The sequence below is a fragment of the Phyllopteryx taeniolatus genome, chromosome 7, assembly GCF_024500385.1.
Source record: "Phyllopteryx taeniolatus isolate TA_2022b chromosome 7, UOR_Ptae_1.2, whole genome shotgun sequence".
NCBI classification, from domain to species: Eukaryota; Metazoa; Chordata; class Actinopteri; order Syngnathiformes; family Syngnathidae; genus Phyllopteryx; species Phyllopteryx taeniolatus.
Window position 1 is genome coordinate 2,435,001 of NC_084508.1, and position 20,000 is coordinate 2,455,000.

Below are 20,000 nucleotides of genomic sequence, written 5' to 3' on the forward strand. Positions count from 1 at the left end.
AATTCTAAACTAAGACTTGGATAAAATACAAATTTGATATTATACTAGGATACAACATTTGTATGTACAGTAGGCCTATGCGGTTTTTTTGTATTTACCTTTTCTCCTTCGGGGCAAAAGCCTTTGATAAAGTCTTCACACACTTTTGCCTTACGGGAAACATAGACATGACTGTAAGGACAGTTGCTGTTGTTGCAGATTCCCTTCAGAAAGTATGAGCAAACTGGCATCTAGAGGTGGAAAACAAATGAAATATTGTGAAGATTTTCACAAGAAGCCATAACTAATTGTTAGGTGTTTTTTGTATTCATAATTCACATTTGTTGTATGTCAGGGTCATCCCTTTAGTTTAAAAATGCAAGCGGGAAATAAGAGGAGGCGAGTAATGGGAAAAGAATGAAGTGGTGAGGATTGACATTACAAGCTATTACATGTCATAGCCACACAACTGTCAAATACAGATCAGATCAGTCTCAGAAGCTGGTGATTTGCCATGCTGAGCAGCTGAATAACCTTAATTGCAGTTGACAGCAGTAGACAGAGTGAATGTGTGTCTTGACAGCATGTGTGCCTGTGTGTGTACTGTGCAGGGGTGAGCCGAGTGGAGGCCTATCTAAATATATCTCTGAGGGAGTTGTGGTCAGGAGTATGTGGTCAGAGTACACCCACCTCTGCCCACAGTGGTGAAGAGCGTGGATGGGATTTGTAATTAACTGCTACAGAAATATTTATATAGGAAGCACCTCGGCGAGGTCTTATGATGTTTTAATGTGCACTGGATGCTTGCGCAGATGAAGGCAGTGGTGGAGGGGGCGAATATGTATTCGAGACTGTGAGTGCGGGTGGGGTTGTGGATTGTGTGTGTGTTTGTGAGGGGCCAGAGCATGTCTGAGGTATTTGTGGTAGTGGGGAGAAAGGAGGGTGGGACCAGGGTACAAGATTCAAGCTATCCATCCACACTGGCCCCCAGATCAGGTTTGGATGGGTGCTGGGTGCATAACTCTGAACCTCCTCTCATATGTCTACCCCTTCTCCTCAAGACTCCATATAGTCCTAGGGTGTCCTCACAAAATAAAAATGGGAAACACCTGGGCGAAAGAGGGCAGGTGTAGCTGTTGGGAGAAGTGCCATTACGACAAACAGCTGGCCTCACAACGCATTGTGGGGAGAAGTGTGACAACCAACACAAGTGCAAGTGTGTTTATGTCGTTTGTCTCAGAAAAAATAGAGGGGAAAACACGCAACTTTCCTTTTCTGTGTACTAATCCCTGGAGTCATCCGAACATATCAGACGGAAAGTTTGCATACAGTGATGGAATAAATTATTCGACCGCCCTTGTTTCTTCAGTTTCTCATTCATTTTAATGCCTGGTACCACTAAAGGTATATTACCTGACTAATAAAATGAACATGCCAAAATGCAGTTGATTCCATACTTTGTCCTAATTGACATGCTTAAGTTTAACTGTATTCAAGAAATTTTGTTTCTTATCAAGAAAACCATAGGAAATGACAAGATATGAGCTCTTAAACTTTTATGAGCTATTTTTGTTGTCATCATTATATTTGTCCAAACAATTGTAGTTTTAGTTATACCAGGCATTAAAAATGAACGACAAACTGAAGAAACAAGGGTGTTCTAATATTTTTTGTTCCCATGACTTCAGACGGAGTCTATTTGAGTTGACTTTGGGCGAGAGTGAGGTACACCCTGGATTGGTCATCTTCCACTCACATAAAGACAAACAACCATTTATATATATTAGAAATTTAGGTGCCTCAATTATAAAAACGCAAGTATGCATTTTTTGAAGTGTGGGTCTAACATGTGACCATAAAGTCACAAGCTCCAATGCAGAAGCTCTCCTGTGAGTTCACCCGTCAATCTGCCCCATGAAAACAGGAGTCAAGCCAAAAATCTAAATATGATCCATGATAACTGTACCCATTAGTGTTATTGTATAGGTGCATACCACATAACTCAGAAAATACTATGTACTTGGGGAGAACATCAGTTCAAAAGTGTTTTACCTTCTCCTTGGCAACCTTATGGGAAAATGGACAGGCCCCATCAGGTTGTTTGCATGTACCACGTAGAAATCTGTAGAAGATAAATATCAAACATGATTCTGTACCTGTTTAATTTCCATCCTGCAATCCGTAGTGTTTTGGTGTGTGGCAATATTTTCTGTCACAATATAGCACATAGACCAGAAATCCCTGACGTTTCAATTAGTGACGTCAGGAGCTTTGACTCCAGCTCTGGTTGCCCATTTAACATGTGGTTAGTACAGTGTGAGCTTCTTCTCCATGCTCCTTGTAACTGTTTTTATTTTGGATGTGTGTGCTTGACTGTCCTGTTCAATAAATGGCTGAAAGCGCATTGGCGACAGTCACAGTTCTTTTTCTCACTTCGCTTAGCCGTGGCCCAATCATTAAGATCATCGCCTGCCACCTTGGGGGACCTAGGTTCAAGACCCCGACTGGACCATCCACCAACATCCCGCAGACTCACGGCTGTGGTGTCCTTGAGCAAGACACTGATACCCCAAAATGCTCCCCGGGCGCTTCAGCTGCCCCCTGCTCCAGTGTGTTCCACTAACATGTGTTCACTGTGATGGGTTAAATGCAGAGAACAAATTTCGTGTGCATGCATGCATGTTCATGACAATAAAAGGTGATTCTTCTTCTTCTTAAGTGGCATCGTATCTGAAGCGTGCTCCTAATTAAAATGAATATGAAAGAGAAAATCCACCAGGTGATTACTCGTGGGGCACTCATACAGACCCTTTCCAAAAAAATTTAATATCATTGAAAAGTTTATTTCCATAATTCCATTCAAAAAGTTAAACTTTCATAGATTATAGATTCAGAGCCCACAATTTAAACAATTTCAAGTATTTATTTGTTTATTTTGACATAATTTGGGCTTCCAGCTCATACAACCCACAAAATCAGGAATTCAAAAAATTAGAATACTGTGAAGAAATCAGCCCAGATTTTGCAGGCCATAAATGTTTTAAACTGAGTGTCACACACTAATCATCTACTAAACTCAAAGCACCTGCACAGGTTTCCCCAGGTGTCATTAAATTGCTTCAGTTTGGTTCAATTGTCTCAGTTGGGTTCAATCTATATAGGGAAGACTTCAGACTTGACAACTGGCCAGAAGACCATCATTGATACCCTCTCCATAGGCTGGCTAAGTCAGAAAGGTTCATAGCTTAGGAGGCTGGCTGTTCACAGAGTGCTGTGTCCAAGCATATCAATGGAAAGTCTAGTGGAAGGACAAAATATGTCAGGAGAAGATACACCAGCAAAAGAGATGACCGTGGGCTTCAGTGGATTACCAAACAGAGAAGATTGAAGAATCTAGCTGAGATCCAGAAAGAGTGGAATGAGGCGGGAGTCACAGCTTCAAAAACCACCACATTTAGACGCATCCGGGAGATGGGCTACAACTGTCGGGTTCCTCGGGTCAAGCCACTTCTGAGCCTGAGCCAACGTAGGAAGCGTCTCGACTGGGCCAAGGAGAAGAAGGACTGGACTGTTGGCCAGTGGTCCAAGGTCCTCTTTTCCGATGAAACTAAAGTGTGCCTTTCATTTGGGAATCAAGGTCCAAGGGTTTGGAGGAAGACGGGTGAAGAACAGAATTCAAGCTGCTTGAGGTCCAGTGTGAAATATCCACAGTCAGTCATGATTTGGAGTGCAATGCCCAGTGCAGGTGTTGGTAAACTCTGCTTTCTTAAATCCAAAGCCACCGCAACAATTTACCAGAATGTTTTAGAGGACTTCATAATTACTTCTGCTGAGGATCTGTATGGATATGCAGATTTCATCTTCCAGTAGGACCTGGCCCCTGCCCATACCGCCAGAAACACCAAAACCTAGTTTGATGTCAATGCCATCACAGTGCTTGACTGGCCAGCCAACTCGCCGGATTTAAACCCCATTAAGAAACTATGTGGCATTATCAAAAGGAAAATGAAGGGCACCAGATCCAAAAACAAAGAAGAACTGACAGCAAACATCAAGGAAATCTGGGCTTCCATAATTCCCGGGCAATGCCACAGGCTGATTTCCTCAATGCCATGACGCATCGAGGCAGTGATTAAAGCAAAGGGATTCCCAACCAAGTACTGAAGATTAACATATTTTGATTTATTGTGACCCTAATTTCTTTTTTTTCCCTACAAAAACTGAGAAGTATTCAATTTTTTTCAATTCCTGATTGTGTGGGTTTTATGAGCTGAAAGCCCAAATTATGTAAACATAAACAAATAAATACTTGGAATTGTTTAAATTGTGGGGCCTGAATCTATAATCTATGATTTTTATTTTTTATTTTTTTAAAAATGGAATTATGGAAATAAATAAACTTTCCAATGATACTCAAATGTTTTGGAAAGGGTCTGTCAGTCAAGGTACCGCTGTACTCATTTATGTTGAGCATTTTATGTCGTTCAGCTCTGTATTAGCAATTCCAGTAACCCCCCCAAAAGTCCAGATTATCGTGTACAAGAGTGTGGTCATCCTGGAAACATCCTTGGAAATGGTGTCAACACTGTCTATCCACTTTCGTCTCCTGACCCTTACATGATGAAGTTAAGACTCACTGGTAAAATATTCTGCTTCCTGTTAAAAATTAGCATCAGATAACAGAACATTCTTACCTGAAGAAGCATTCATAATTTTCTTTTGGTAAAATGTATTAGTTACCTTGTGCAAACAGCAACTTTGTCTGGGTCATGAATGTAAGGACAGCTGCTGCCACGATTGCATTTGCCAAAACGGTTGTAGTACATGCAGTACTGCCTCTGCTTCTTTTGACGAGCTTGTCTGATTATGGCAAGACTCCGCTGGACTGCACGGCTGGTTTAGAAAAAATACAAAACAAGAATACTTTATAGAAAGCTGCATGTGGTGATTTAGTGTTACAACACAAACACTAATTTCGAAAGATATTGACTTTACAGGCTTCATTTGACAGACAAATTTCCAATATGAATGAGACAAGGGAGGTGGGATTCAACATTCAATGTTATATTGGATTTAATTTCGATGCTTTTCATTACACCGCGGTGAAAAAACTTTTGAGTCCAAAATAATCATCCATTCATTTTTCGTACCGCTTATCCTCATTGAGGTCGGTGGCGTGCTCGCGCCTATCCCAGTTGACTCTGGGCGAGAGGCGGGGTACACCTTAACTGGTCACCAGCCTATCGCAGCGCAAATAGTATAAACAAACAACCATTCGCACTCACCTACACCGACTGACAATTTCTTCAATTAAGCTACCATGCATGTTTTGGGGATGCGGGAGGAAAACAGAGTATCTGGAGAAAACCCACGCAGGCACAGGGAGAACATGTAAATTCCACACAGGCGAGGCCGGATTTGAACCCGGGACTTCAGAACTGTGAGGTGGATGTGCTAACCAGTCAGCCGCCGGCAAAATAGTCAAAAGGTATAGAATTTGTATGCCTACCTGGCAAAATGACGAGGGCTATAGGGGCGATTGGTAGCAGAATTGACAGCAGAGACTTGGTTAAAACTGGAACCTCTTCCTAAATGTGGAGGGGGAAAAAAGTCAATTTTTGAGTTGCATCTTTCTGAAGAAATGATTGGAAAACTTAATCACAATTCAATTAAGAATTCTTCAAGCCGTTTGGTATGACTGTATCTTACTTTGAAATTCATGCTCTTATTTTGGAAGGTGACGTTGCATTTCTGTTTCCTGTTTGTCATTCTGCTCATAGCGGCGCAGAAGTCATTGACGATGTGAGTTCTCGTACTTCATTTCAGTGATAGATTTTGATTAACATGCCTGTGTTCATGAAAAAATGTTTTATACCTCATACATGTCTGTTCTTTGCTGAAAATTACATTTGTGAATTATTATTTGTTAGTTTGTGGAGTGAATGGCTGTTAGTAACTTGCTAAGATGAGTAATGTAGACAGGAAATGCAGTAGTTTGAGCTTGCAAATGTCTAAATGTGTATGTTTATTAGCATATAGGATATTGTTTGCAGTTTAATAATATAATTACTCAGATAGTTACTTGTAAGGTGATTGTTTTTATTTTTGTTATTCATCAGATACTCTGCCTGTGTGTGTACCTCTGTGTACAACTGCATGAACTCATTAAACAATTTGAGCCCATCTGAAGACTCCTGTGCTCTCTGACAAGTTTAGAGGTTGAAACCTCAACAACAACAATCAATTCAGTTTACCAATGAATCCAAGTGGTGGATCATACTAAATTAGAGAAGAAAAATAAATATCAGAATCAGAATCATCTTTATTTGCCAAGTATGTCCAAAACACACAAGGAATTTGTCTCCGGTAGTTGGAGCCGCTCTAGTACAACAGACAGTCAATTTACAGAACACTTTGGAGACATAAAGACATTGACAAAAAGCAATTGTGCAAAAAGATGCAGAGTCCTCTAGCACTTAGAGCAGTTCGAATGACTAATATTGCAATACTCCGGTGCAATGACCATTGTGCAAAGGGCGCTGAGACTTCAAGAAGTGTATGCGGTTTAAAGTGACGAGTTGTGTGATAATCTGGGACAATGTTGGTTGTGCAAATGTTACAGATAATCCTCAATCAGTGTGCAAATGGAGCAGATGCTACTTTGGCATGAGTGGCCAGTATATGCAACTAGTGCAGCATGGCGAGACAACTACAGTGAGTGCACGAGTAATACATAATTGGCCCCACAGAAATGTGACAACGAACGCAAGTCAAAAAATTGCCAGCTTGTTGTAATGGAATTATAGGTTAGGTGTTTAAGAAGTTGATCGCAAGAGGGAAGAAGCTGTTGGAATGTCTACTAGTTCTAGTTTGCATTTATCGGTAGCGCCTACTTGAGGGAAGGAGCTGGAAGAGCTGGTGACCGGGGTGCGGAGGGTCCGAGAGGATTTTGCACGCCCTTGTCTTAGTTCCGGCAGCGTGCAAGTCCTCAATGGTGGGTAGGGGGGTACCGACAATCCTTTCAGCAGTTTTGATTGTCCGTTGCAGTCGGAGTTTGTCCTTTTTTGTAGCAGCACCAAACCAGACTGATGGAAGAACACAGGACTGATTCGATGACCGCTGTGTAGAACTGTCTCAGCAGCTCCGGTGGCAGGCCGTGCTTTCTCAGAAGCCGCAGGAAGTACATCCTCTGCTGGGCCTTTTTGAGGACGGAGATGATGTTGGTCACCCACTTCAGGTCCTGAGAGACTGTAATTCCCAGGAACTTGAAGGTCTCGACGGTTGACACAAGGCAGCTGGACAACGTGAGGGGCAGCTGTGGCGAAGGATGCCTGCTGAAGTCCACGATCATCTCTACAGTCTTGAGCGTGTTCAGCTCCAGGTTGTGTCAGCCGCACCACAGCTCCAGCCGCTCCGCTTCCTGTCGATATGCAGACTCGTCACCGTCCTTGATGAGGCCGATGACAGTGGTGTCATCTGCAAACTTCAGGAGTTTGACAGTCGGGTTCGCTGAGGTGCAGTCGTTCGTGTAGAGAGAGAAGAGCAGCGGAGAGAGGACACAACCTTGGGGCGCCCCAGTGCTGATGCTGTGTGTGGATGAGGTGGCCTCCCCCAGCCTGACCTGCTGTGTCCTGCCCGTCAGAAAGCTGTAAATCCATTGGCAGATGGCAGGTGAGACGCTGAGCTGGAGAAGCTTGGATGAAAGGAGTTCAGGGATGATGGTGTTGAACGCTGAGCTGAAGTCCACGAACAGGATCCTCGCGTAGGTCCCTGCACTGTCGAGGTGTTCTAGGATGAATTGCAGTCCCATGTTGACTGCATCATCCGCCGACCTGTTCGCTTGGTAGGCAAACTGCAGGGGGTCCAGCAGGGGACCTGTGACACTCTTGAGGTGGTCCAGCACGAGACGTTCAAAGGACTTCATGACCACAGATGTCAAAGCGACAGGCCTGTAGTCATTCAGACCCGAGATTGCAGGTTTCTTGGGGACTGGAATGATGGTTGAGCGTTTGAAACAGGATGGAACTTCGCACATTTCCAGAGATCTATTAAAGATCTGAGTGAAGACTGGAGCAAGCTGGTCCGCGCAGACTTTGAGGCAGGATGGGGACACATGGTCCGGGCCTGCCGCTTTGTTAATCTTTTGTTGTTTGAAGATGCGTCTCACATCCTGTTCATGGATGGTTAACGCAGAAGTCAGAGGTGTGATTGTGGTCGCGGGTGCGGCCGGGTGGGTGTGTGGTGTGAAACTGTCCTTTTCAAATCTGCAGTAGAAGGTATTCAAGTTGTTGGCTAGTGTGCTATTGTTCTCAGCTTGGGGGGATCATCACTTGGAATTAGTCAGCGATTGGAATGCATGACAGACTGATTTAGAGTCGTTTGCGCTAAACTGTTTTTCCAACTTTGCTGCATGGTTCCTCTTTGCAATGTTAATTTCTTTACTCAGCTGGTTTCTAGCTCGATTATGCAGGGCCCTGTCCCCGCTCTGATATGCGTCCTCCTTAGCTTGGCGAAGCTGCTTAAGTTTAGCAGTGAACCACGGCTTGTTGTTGAATGTGCGAAATGATTTTGTTGGTACACAAACCTCTTCACAGAAACTGATATAGGATGTGACAGTGTCCGTATATTCATCCAGGCTGCCAGCAGAATTTTCAAAGACACTCCAGTCTGTGCAGTCTAAACAGCTTTGAAGTTCCATCTTGGCTTCATTGGTCCACTTTTTGACTGTTTTCACTGTAGGCTTCGCACATTTAAGTTCTTGCCTGTACGTCGGTATTAAGTGAATTAAGCAATGATCAGACGAGTGTAAGAGATTTTATATTGATGAGAATTGGACTGACCAACATACAGTGCCACCAGAAAGTATTCACACCCCTTCACTTTTTCCATATTTTTCCATGTTACAGATATATTCTAAAGCTGATTTGAGTATAGTTTTAAAACAATCTACATAAAATAGCCCATAATGACAAGTAAAAACATATTTTCAGACAGTTGTACAAATTTATTGAAAATGTAAAAATTTAAACATTGTTAACATTTAAACCGTCTGGCCACTCTATCATAAAGGCCTGATTGGTGGAGTGCGTTAGCAATGGTTGACCTTCTGGATGGCTCTCCTATCTCCCCAAGGGAACACTTGAGCACCGCCTTAGTGACCATAGGGTTCTTGTTCACCTCTCGGACCAAGGCCCTTCTTCCCCGGTTACTCAGCTTGGTCAGACGGCCTATCTAGGCAGGGTCCCGGTGGTTCCAAACTTTTTCCATTTCCGAATAATCAAGACCACAGTGCTTTTCAGGACCTTCAATGTTCCTGAAATTATTTTGTATCCTTCCCCAGATTTGTGCCTTGACACAATCCGGTCTCGGAGGTCTGCAGACAATTCCTTAGACTTCATTGCTTGTTTTCTGCTCTGATATGCACTGCAAACTATGAGACCTTATATAGACAAGTGTGCCATTCCAAATGATGTTCAATCAATTGAATATACCACAGGTGGACTCCAAGTTGTAGAAGTATCTCAAGGATGATGAGTGAAAATCAGATGCACCTGAGTGTCATAGCAATGGGTGTGAATACTTATTTAACTATTATGCTTGAAGGTTTACATTTTTCATAAATCTATACAAATGTCTGAAAATATGTTTTTACTTTGTCAATATGTGATATTTTATGTAGATGTGTTTTTAAAGAAAACTATATTCAAATCAGCCTTAGAGTAAGTCTGTACCAGCAAAATGTGGAAAACGTGAAGGGGTGTGAATACTTTCTGGTGGCACTGTAATAGTCATAATGCACAAACAAATTATATCCTAAAACAGACTATTATGCTAAAAAAGTATTTTTATATAGATGTTGTGTGCTCCAACATATTTGACCGATCTAGATAATGACAATCCTTCAACACAATGGTCAGTTTTTCTGGTATGCGAAATGTTAAAACGAAATGAACACACCTCCATATCTGTGTGCACCACATAATTTACACCATGACCTCTGGAATTCTTAAATTGAGATATTCATGCTATTCTTATCCACTTTAGGATAAATATAGTTGTTATCCGGAAGGAATTTTTGTTGGCCTAATCAAGCACAAACCTCAGTGTATTGTTGCAAACTGACTGGATTGTGTGCTGCATAGTAATGAAAATACCAATACTTCAGTTAAGGCAAGTCGATGCTTTAATTTGGTTGTGTGGGTCTTTCCCAAAAATTTCCTGGGGCCTGGTCCCTTTGGGTGGCCGCTGGGGGTTGGGACTCCCGCCCAAGCCCCGCTGCAGCCCCCTTTGGACGCCATCTTTAACTCTCCTCTTTGGGAGACCTGGCCCGGGTTTCCCATTCGGATGGGTAAGGCCAAGACAGGCCGTCCTCATTTTGCCGGGACACCAACTCCGAACACCAGATGACCAACATGCATGTGTGACGGTGTTTATTCAATAATAAATCTCCGAAACCCCCCCATCGGATTTTGTTGCCTGATGTGGGGCCAATCACGACTCAGCCTGTGTTATTACATCAACTCCCTGGACTGTCCCTTTCTTTTCTTTCTCTGAAGTCCTTACAGCTGTTAAGGCACCACATAACTACTCCCACCACGCACTGGTAGGCCAGCCTGGCTCACTTCCCCTTGCCCTGTTCTGTCCCATCCTGTCCTGTACTATCCCCTCATGCTTGTCCTGTTTGTTAGTTGTTGGGTCCCTCACCGGGTGAGGTTTTTGCCATTCTGCTTTGTATTATTTTTCCTTTTTTTCTTTTCTGTTCTATTCTGTTCTCTGTTGGTCCCTTGACAAACCTTGTTCTGTCTGGCTGTATTTACAAAATGAGACGTGCACCCTGGCCCAGTGGGCCGCTGGAACAGGCACACTTGGCGAGAGAGCGTTCTGAGTGGCCACGGCAACGCCCGTCCCCCACAGCCACTTACAGCACGGCGAGAGTGCTGCAGCACTCTCTCGCAGCCACACACAAGCCGCTGCCAACCTGCTGAAGAGGACTCAGGTGGTGGAGGCATGTCAGTGTGGTGCAGGTGAGGCGAGTTACCGTTCAGTGTGTATAAATTATTGTGAAGCAAAACTCACCTAGGGTTGGATTTTTGGTCGACTAATAGGCAACATGAGCTGAGATTGGATGTGGGTGACAACGAAAAGTGGGGCTATTTTGAGTTTGTCATCTGCTCCCATTCATGTGAACGGAGTTTGCCACAACGATCGCTGGCGACAATGAATGCAAGCTTCGCTATTTCATCCACCACAGTTACATTGAAAATTTGATATACAGTTAAATATTGTTGTAAAACACAACATATGTATACCTTATAGAATGTATTTATAGTTCAGCAGAGGCTGAGACACACTCGCTTAAAACCCTGAAATGCCGTGATGCCGTTCAGTTGAGTGGGCGGGTAAAAGCTACGAAGTGGGCAGGTATAATAAATGAATATATGTATATTAATTACCAAAATTACGTTAAACCGCCATTTCAAATCCTGTTGTATGGAAGCGATTTTGGTGTTCAAAGGCTTTTGCACTCAAATAACAAACCGCATAGATGTCAACCTTAAACTATGTCACAGTCTCATTTTGATCTATTCTATGAATAAAATAGTAGAAAAATGGATTCTGATGGAAGGAGACCTTTAAACGATACAACTACCATGATCAAATAAAAATGAAGTTGGTTTAATGTGTTTGTTAGTGCAGCCAAATGCAGTATCTTGCCATGGCATAGTTATTTTTATCACAGTGGCTTGACATATTGGTGCAAACCTGCAACGTGACATCCAGCTCTGTCTGGGATCATCATAAACACTGTGCACTCACTACACTCAACTAACCTTGGATTAAAAAAAATAGATATATGGTTTCCAGGGGCCATTGGATAAGTGCCAGAGCACCCAAAGTGGAGATGGGTGGTAGATCTTATTCGATAATTCTGAAACATGTCTGACTGATAGGTCAAGTGCGCAGTTTGGATTTTGTTTCATATTATGTTGGTAGTGCTGGTTAGAAAAACAAAATAAATCAGGCTCTCTGAGAAAAGTTTGAAGTTGTAACCCATCCATCCATCCATTTTCTACCGCTTATCCGAGGTCGGGTGGCGGGGGCAGTAGCTTGAGCAGGGACGCCCAGACTTCCCTCTCCCCAGCCACTTCATCCAGCTCTTACGGTGGGATACAGAGGCATTCCCAGGCCAGCCGAGAGACGTAGTGTCCTGGGTCATCCCCGGGGTCTCCTTCCGGTGGAACGTGCCCGGAACACCTCAGCAGGGAGGTGTTCCAAAGCAGATGCCCTAGCCACCTCATCCGGCTGCTCTAAATGTGGAGGAGGAGCGGCTCTACTCTGAGCCCCTCCTGAATGACGGAGCTTCTCACCCTATCTCTAAGGGAGAGCCCGGATACCCTGCGGAGGAAACTCATTTCGCCCCCTTGTATCCGGGATCTCGTTCTTTCGGTCACGACCCACAGCTCGTGACCATAAATGAGGGTAGGAACGTAGATCGACCGGTAAATTGAGAGCTTCATTTTTTGGCTTAGCTCCTTTTTTACCACAACGGACCGATACAAAGTCTGCATCACTGCAGACGCCGCACCGATCCGCCTGTCGATCTCCCGTTCCATTCTCCCCTCACTCGTGAACAAGATCCCAAGATACTTGAACTCCTCCACTTGGGGCAGGATCCCATCTCCGACCTGGAGAGGGCACGCCACCCTTTTACGACTGAGGACCATGGTCTCAAATTTGGAGGTGCTGATTCTCATCCCAGCCGCTTCACACTCGGCTGCGAAACGCTCCAGTGAGAATTGGAGATCACGGCTTGATGAAGCCAGCAGAACCACATCATCTGCAAAAAACAGAGATGCAATTCTGAGGCCACCAAACCGGACCCCCTCTACGCCTCAGCAGTGTCTCGAAATTCCGTCCATAAAAGTTATGAACAGAATCGGTGACAAAGGGCAGCCTTGGTGGATTCCAACCCTCACTGGAAACGAGTCCATCTTACTGCCGGCAATGCGGACCAAACTCTGACACCGGTCATACAGGTCGAACAGCCCATATCAGGGGGTTTGATACCCCATACTCCCGAAGCACCCCCCACAGGACTCCCCGAGCGACACGATCGAACGCCTTCTCCAAGTCCACAAAACACATGTAGACTGGTTGGTGCACCCTCTAGGACCCTGCCGAGGGTGTAGAGCTGGTCCACTGTTCCACGGGCAGGACAAAAACCACACTGCTCCTCCTGAATCTGAGATTCAACTTCCAGATGGACCCTCCTCTCCAGCACCCCCGAATAGACCTCACCAGGGAGGCTGAGGAGTGTGATCTCCGTGTAGTTGGAACACACCCTCCGGTCCCCTTTCTTAAAAAGGGGGACCACCACCCCACTCTGCCAATCCAGAGGCACTGTCCCCGTTGTTCACATGATGTTGCAGAGGCGTGTCAACCAGGACAGCCCTACAACATCCAGAGCCGTGAGGAACTGCGGGCGAATCTCATCCACCCCTGGGGCCTTGCCACCGAGGAGCTTTTTAACCACCTCGGTGACCTCAACCCCAGAGATAGGAGAGCCCGCCTCAGAGAACCCAGACTCTGCTTCCTCATGGGAAGGCATGTCGGTGGAGTTGAGGAGGTCTTCGAAGTATTCTCCCCACCGACTCACATCGTCCTAAGTCGAGGTCAGCAGTGCCCCATGCCCACTAAACACAGTGTTGATGGTGCACTGCTTCCCCCTCCTGAGACGCCGGATGGTGGACCAGAATTTCCTCGAAGCCGTCCGGAATTCTTTCTCCATGGCCTCACCGAACTTCTCCCATGCCGGAGTTTTTGCTTCAGCGACCACCAAAGCTGCATTCCGCTTGGCCACCCGGTACCCATCAGCTGTCTCAGGAGTCCCATAGGCCAAAAAAGCCCGATAGGACTCCTTCAGCTTGACGGCATCCCTTCAGTTCGGGGATTGTCGCCACGACACCTTACGGCCACAGCGCTGGTCGGCCGCCTCAGCAATGGAGGCGCGGAACATGGTCCACTCGGACTTGATGTTCCCCGGAATATGAGCAAAGTTCTGTCGAAGTTGGGAGTTGAAACTCCTTCTGACAGGGGATTCTGCCAGACGTTCCCAGCAGACCCTCACAATAGGTTTGGGCCTGCCAGGTCTGACCGTCATCTTCCCCCACCATCGGAGCCAACTCACCACCAGGTGGTGATCAGTTGACAGCTCTGCCCCTCTCTTCACCCGAGTGTCCAAAACATGCGGCCGCAAGTCCGATGACACAACCACAAAGTCGATCATTGAACTGCAACCTTTGGTGTCCTGGTGCCAAGTGCACATGTGGACACCCTTATGTTTGAACATGGTGTTCGTTATGGACAATGCATGATGAGTACAGAAGTCCAATAACAGAACACCGCTCGGGTTCTGATCGGGGGGGCCGTTCCTCCCAATCACGCCCTTCCAGGTCTCACTGTCATTGCCCACGTGATCATTGAAGTCCCCCAGCAGAATGATGGAGTCCCCCATCAGGAGCGCTCTCCAGCACCCCCTCCAAGGACTCCAGAGTGGAAGAGAGTCCAACCCCTCTTGAGAGGACTGGTACCAGAGCCCAAGCCGTGTGTGGAGGCGAGCCCGACTATATCAAGTCAGAACTTCTCGACCTCACACACCAGCTCGGGCTCCTTCCCTGTCAGAAAGGTGACATTCCACGTACCTAGAGCCAGCTTCTGTAGCCGGGGATCGGATCGCCAAGGTCCCTGCCTTCGGCCACCGCTGCACCTGACCCCTATGGCCCCTCCCACAGGTGGTGAGCCCATGGGAAGGGGGACCCACGTTACCCTTTCGGCAATGGGTGCAGGCCTGGCCACCAGGCGCTCACCTTTGAGCCCCACCTCCAGGCCTGGCTGCAGAGGGGGGCCCCGGTGACCTGCGTTCGGGCAAGGGAAAACGTTTTCCTGAATTGTTTGTCATCATAGGGGTTTTTGGAGCTGTGCTTTGTCTGGTCCCTCACCTAGGACCTGTTTGCCATGGGTGACCCTGCCAGGGTGTCCAGACAACTTAGGTCCTAGGATCATTGGGACACACAAACCCCTCCACCACGATAAGGTGACATCTTAAGGACTTGTAACCCATACTGGGACAACAACTGAGGAGTTGTTCTTGTGGTTTCAGGAATGTGGATATATTCAGACGCTGGTTGGTCTTGGGTTTTCACAGGTATTAGCTCTAAGCTCTTCAACTAAATCCAGGAAGGAATATGTGAACAAAAACACCTCCAGGGTGTTTACCAAGTGTGAAGTGTGCATAAAGCGTGTGTATGAGTATTTTCCTGCAAAATATGGGATTTATCAACATGGGCGTATGTATAGCTGTACATCTACACACAGCTCTGACCATGCTTACACACAAAACCTTATGGTAGAACAGTGAAACTACAAATAGAACACACCAAGAGGGTCACCAAAGTCATTTGAGTGTACATCCAGCTCCTGTCCTAAATGGGACTTGTGGTCAGGGGGACATTTTAATGGGAGATTAGTGACATGCGGCATTTCGCAATCGACAGAAAGCCGTAGTATGCCCATGTGCAATTATTTCTGAAATTTATATCCAGTTGCCATACAGAGATCAGCAATTTCCGCTAAGTGAAAAGGATATAATCTGCGATCCACATCACTTGGAGAAATGTACAGTTCATTCATTCAGTCTACAGAATAGCGCCATGGATGCATGCGTACCTCTATGGGACCTATGGTTGAGAATGGCTGGCTGCACGTGTAGTATAATGACATGTAAGGTCCGACGTTAAGCCTTTTTGAGTGGTGGACCTGTCGGACTACCATGAGCCAAGTTGTAGTGCCTCTGTCAAAACTTGTACCGGCCCCGTATATTCATGACATAATATCTTACGTTTTAGTTATTATTTCGTATTTAGCGACTTTATACTATGTTATTTAAGCCCCTTTAAGAAATTATTAGTACAATTGCATTTATGGCGATGACTCAATACTACCCTCACTAAAATCAGATCTGATCAGTGTTTTTTTTTCCTGCCAATTCCGGTATCGATATTCCAAGAATAAAATCTGTCGATCACTGCAGATACCGATCATATGGATTAGCTGTAAATGTATTTATGGTGAGTGCTATTGGCTATATGAGCTGACATGTTTGTTTGGGTTTGCCTCACAGCTCTTTCACAGTGTGAAGGGAGCAGGGGATGCTACTCTAGGACTGGACGATTATGGAAAAAATAATAATCATGATAATTTTTATTGATATTGAAATCATGATTAAGAAACATGAATATTCATTTATTTCAAAACATCAACTTCAATTTACTCAACTACCAAAACTTAACTTTAAATATAACTTAAAAGAACAACCAAGTTGTAACAAGTAAAATAATAGAAATTGAAAAAAATAATGTCATGTCTAAAATGTGCCACTGCTTTCAAGCCATGACTGTATAGTCTATTATAGGTGTCTAAAAAATAATGTTATTATTCTGGCATTAAGCAAATACAAAAAATGTTGGTAATCCGAATTGACCTAAAACAGGAAAGGTTTAGTCTGATTTTATGTAAAAGTCAGGGAAAAAAAGCGTATCTCTTTATAGAGTCAATGACTGTTATCCGCTGTTCCTGCAGTGTGCGCCTTGGGCTCTTTGGGGCAGTGTGGTGCGATGCATGAATGGAGCCACTCATTTACTGTAAAATAAAAAAATTTAAAAAAGTAGAAGAAGAAAGTTGCTATGTAACGTTAATAAGTTTTTCACAGATTAGGAAGAATATATGCATGTGAATATTGTTATATTACCTGTCTGTATGTGTTACTATGGCGTTTGTGTGTGAAAATTTGTTATTTGAAGGTAAATCCCTCCTGTGACCATATGCTAATACTAGCTAGCCTGTCAATAGGACCTTCCATTGAATGTTAGCATTAATTTGGCGATTTCTAAAACGATATGTCTCTTGTATTTAAATATAAAATCAGAGTAATATTTTTTATTTTGCAGTTAGTTTTACAGTAAACTCCAAATGGGGGGGTTAAATAGCTTAAAGCATGCCCAGGGAGGGCAGATTAACATTCTATATGCTCAAAGTACGAGCTCAAAGTATGTGGCTAGTGGCGTCAGCTTCGGCTATTGTCTTGAGGCTAAGCCGAATTCGTGCCCGTTTATTCAGTCAGGTGGTGCTGGTCGCAGTTTCTCCTTATGTAAACACAACATCCTGTCTTGGGCGAAATGTTTCAGTGAAGAATTTAAGACCGACAATGAAAATGCAGTTTTGGGCCATTTTCGGTGGGCGAAAAATGTCATTGATTTAGACATTTCTATCGGCCCGAGCGGGCCAGTGTCAATACGTAGGTGATAGCCCGACACAGCAGCGTAGTGGCCACTGGGTATGTTGGGCCCTGACGTGTCCCCAATAATGCTTGCAATACCATTATTGCGTGTCCTCCCTGTTAATTAAAGATAATTCTTGTCTGTGGACCGCGACACATTTTTTTTGGGTACTGAGTTTGATGTCAAACCATTCATTTATATTTCCGAGACTGCTCTTTTCTCTGATTGATAGAATTAACAGCAGCGGTTTAATTTTGCGCACCGTCCCACCTCATTTTTTCCCCATTGTTGGTGACTCATGCATTAATCGTTCCAAACAGTATTTTTTGGTTTATTTCTGTAACCCATAAAGTTAAATACCAGCTGGGTTACAGTTTCACTTCTCTCACAAATTCCTCAATCAATGTCGGTCTCGCGGAGATATTTATTTTCTCCACCCTCTTTTTTTGGGAGAGAGAAGTCAGTCTTTGCATGCTTAAAGGGATTGTGGCGACCATATATGTTCGATTGGAGGCGTTTCTCAACGCAAATGGGGTTTGGCGCGCGCAAGCTTGACATTTTAGAACAGGTGGGATTTATTAACACAAATTGCATACTGGTGTGTAACACGTGCCCGCATGTTTGATAAATACAGATTTTTTTGTGCGTGCAAACATTCTAAATTTCAGTCGTATGAACAAATTCAGAATGTGTTGTAAGCACTCTTTGATAAATGAGGCCCCAGGTGACTTACTGCCGTCAGTGGAGGTTGTAGTTACCTTAAAGTGTTTCGGAAACCTGTAGCCGTTGGCTTATAAACCCAAAACAAACAAAAACTCTCTCTTTCCTACTTTGTTCATTACATAAAGCCCATGTCATCCATGCTCTGAAAATCAAGCTAAATTGAATAGTCAGCAGACAAACAACACGAGACATACAGTTGGTGTTGAAAAATAGCAGTTAGTCTACCTGTTTGGTTGATTGACATGTTGTGACAGACTGTGCGGGACAGTTTATTGGCTGAGACTTGGTATAGATTACCCCGAATCCAACACATGCCAGATTCTTTCCAGTGGTGAGTGGTTGCTGGGTATCTGTTGAGAGATGATCTCTGACGACTCTGGAGGAAACTCCTGTAGGGGAAACAGAGATGCCAACACCTTTCATAACTTCTGAGGAACATTCTGCATATTTTGTCAGGAACATTTTGATTTTGTCAGGAACATTTGAGTCCCAGCCAAAACAAACACACGCCACCAGAAAAACTCCAAACAACTTGATTTTTTTATACTTTAATTTTATTTTCTTTCTATGAATCATTTTGAGTGACAAAATCTTGACGGCTTTTTTATTTATTTTTTCATTTATTTCAGTTTTGATTTATTTAACACGATGTCTTGGCACTAAATTGCTAAATTGCTAAACATGCAATACACCCTGAACTGGTCGTCAGCCAATCGCAGGGGACATATAAACAAACAACCATTCGCACCCGCAATTTAGAGTCTTCAATTAACCTACCAGGCATGTTTTTGGGATGTGGGAGGAAACCAGTGTACCCGGAGAAAACCCACACAGGCACAGGGAGAACTTTCAAACTCCACACAGGCAAGGCCAGCAGTTGAACCTGGTTCCTCAGAACTGTGAGGTGAGCTAACCAGTCGTGCACTGTGCCGCCTGATAAAATTGTACATAAGATAAGATATAATGTAATTTTGAGAACACTATATATTAACATACTTTTAATCTTAGAGGCCCCTCCTCTTGGCTGACGTGTGTGATAATTCATTCGCTTTTCAGACTGTGCGGTCCGGTGATCGACTTGGCCACTCTTAAGACCTTCCACTTTTTACCCCTGATGAAGACCTTTGTTGTCTTGGCAGTCAATCACCGGATCTTAACACAATCGAGCATGCATATTACCTCCTGAAAAGGAGACAGAAGGGAGAAACCCCCAGAAACAAACAAGAACTGAAAGGGGCTGCAGTAAAGGCCTGATAAAAGTATTTCAAATGCAACAGTCTAGTGAAGCCAATGGGTTGCAGGCTTGATGCAGTTATTGCAAGTAAGGGTTATGCCACTAAATATTAAATGTTATTCACTTCAGGGTATTTTAATAATCTCTGTTCCAATACTTCTGCTCACTTGAAAAGTGGGTGGGGCAACCAAAAAGTGGTCTGTCCTGAGCACTGTCATGTAAATACCATGAAATGAAAGCCGGAATTATTAACGTTTGGCTCATATTCATCTTTTGATCTGAAATCTAAATGTTTTCAGTCTACAAAAAAAAAAAAAAAAAAAAGAATTGACCTTGCCGTTCCAATTCTTTTGAAGGGGACTGTAGTTTAGTACTCTCCACTGTAACAAACACTGTTCCAGCAAGACTTCAGTGAATGAGCTGAAGCACCAATAACTTATTCCGTTGTTGCGTGACGACATTTAATGATCGCTTAGCGCCAGTTTAGCATGGCTTAGCGGTCTTCTCCTGTTAACTACTACTTGTTCTCCTTTGGTGATAACAATACTTGTCAGAATTGTAGCTTGTTCGCCGCCATGGAGGCGATGATGAGTGACTTTTAGATGTTTCAAGGTCCAAGGGGACCATGTTCCGCGCCTCCATTGCTGAGGCGGCCGACCGGAGCTGTGGCCGTAAAGTGGTTGGTGCCTGTCGTGGCGGCAATCCCCGAACCCGTTGGTGGACACCAA

General features: G+C 44.3%; 1 protein-coding gene across 5 annotated transcripts in view; it reads right to left on the bottom strand.

Annotated features, from left to right (window-relative positions):
• The window catches only part of zc3h3 (zinc finger CCCH-type containing 3), a 109,822-nt gene that overhangs the window by 12,645 nt on the left and 77,177 nt on the right, over positions 1–20,000 (bottom strand). For all 5 annotated transcript variants that reach the window (XM_061778053.1, XM_061778052.1, XM_061778054.1 and 2 more), the window contains 5 exons: positions 18,264–18,427; positions 5,489–5,567; positions 4,720–4,872; positions 2,032–2,101; positions 99–230 (listed from right to left, as the gene is read on the bottom strand). In XM_061778053.1, coding sequence (XP_061634037.1) covers positions 99–230; positions 2,032–2,101; positions 4,720–4,872; positions 5,489–5,567; positions 18,264–18,427 — 598 coding nt within the window. The remainder of the gene's footprint in view (positions 1–98; positions 231–2,031; positions 2,102–4,719; positions 4,873–5,488; positions 5,568–18,263; positions 18,428–20,000) is intronic.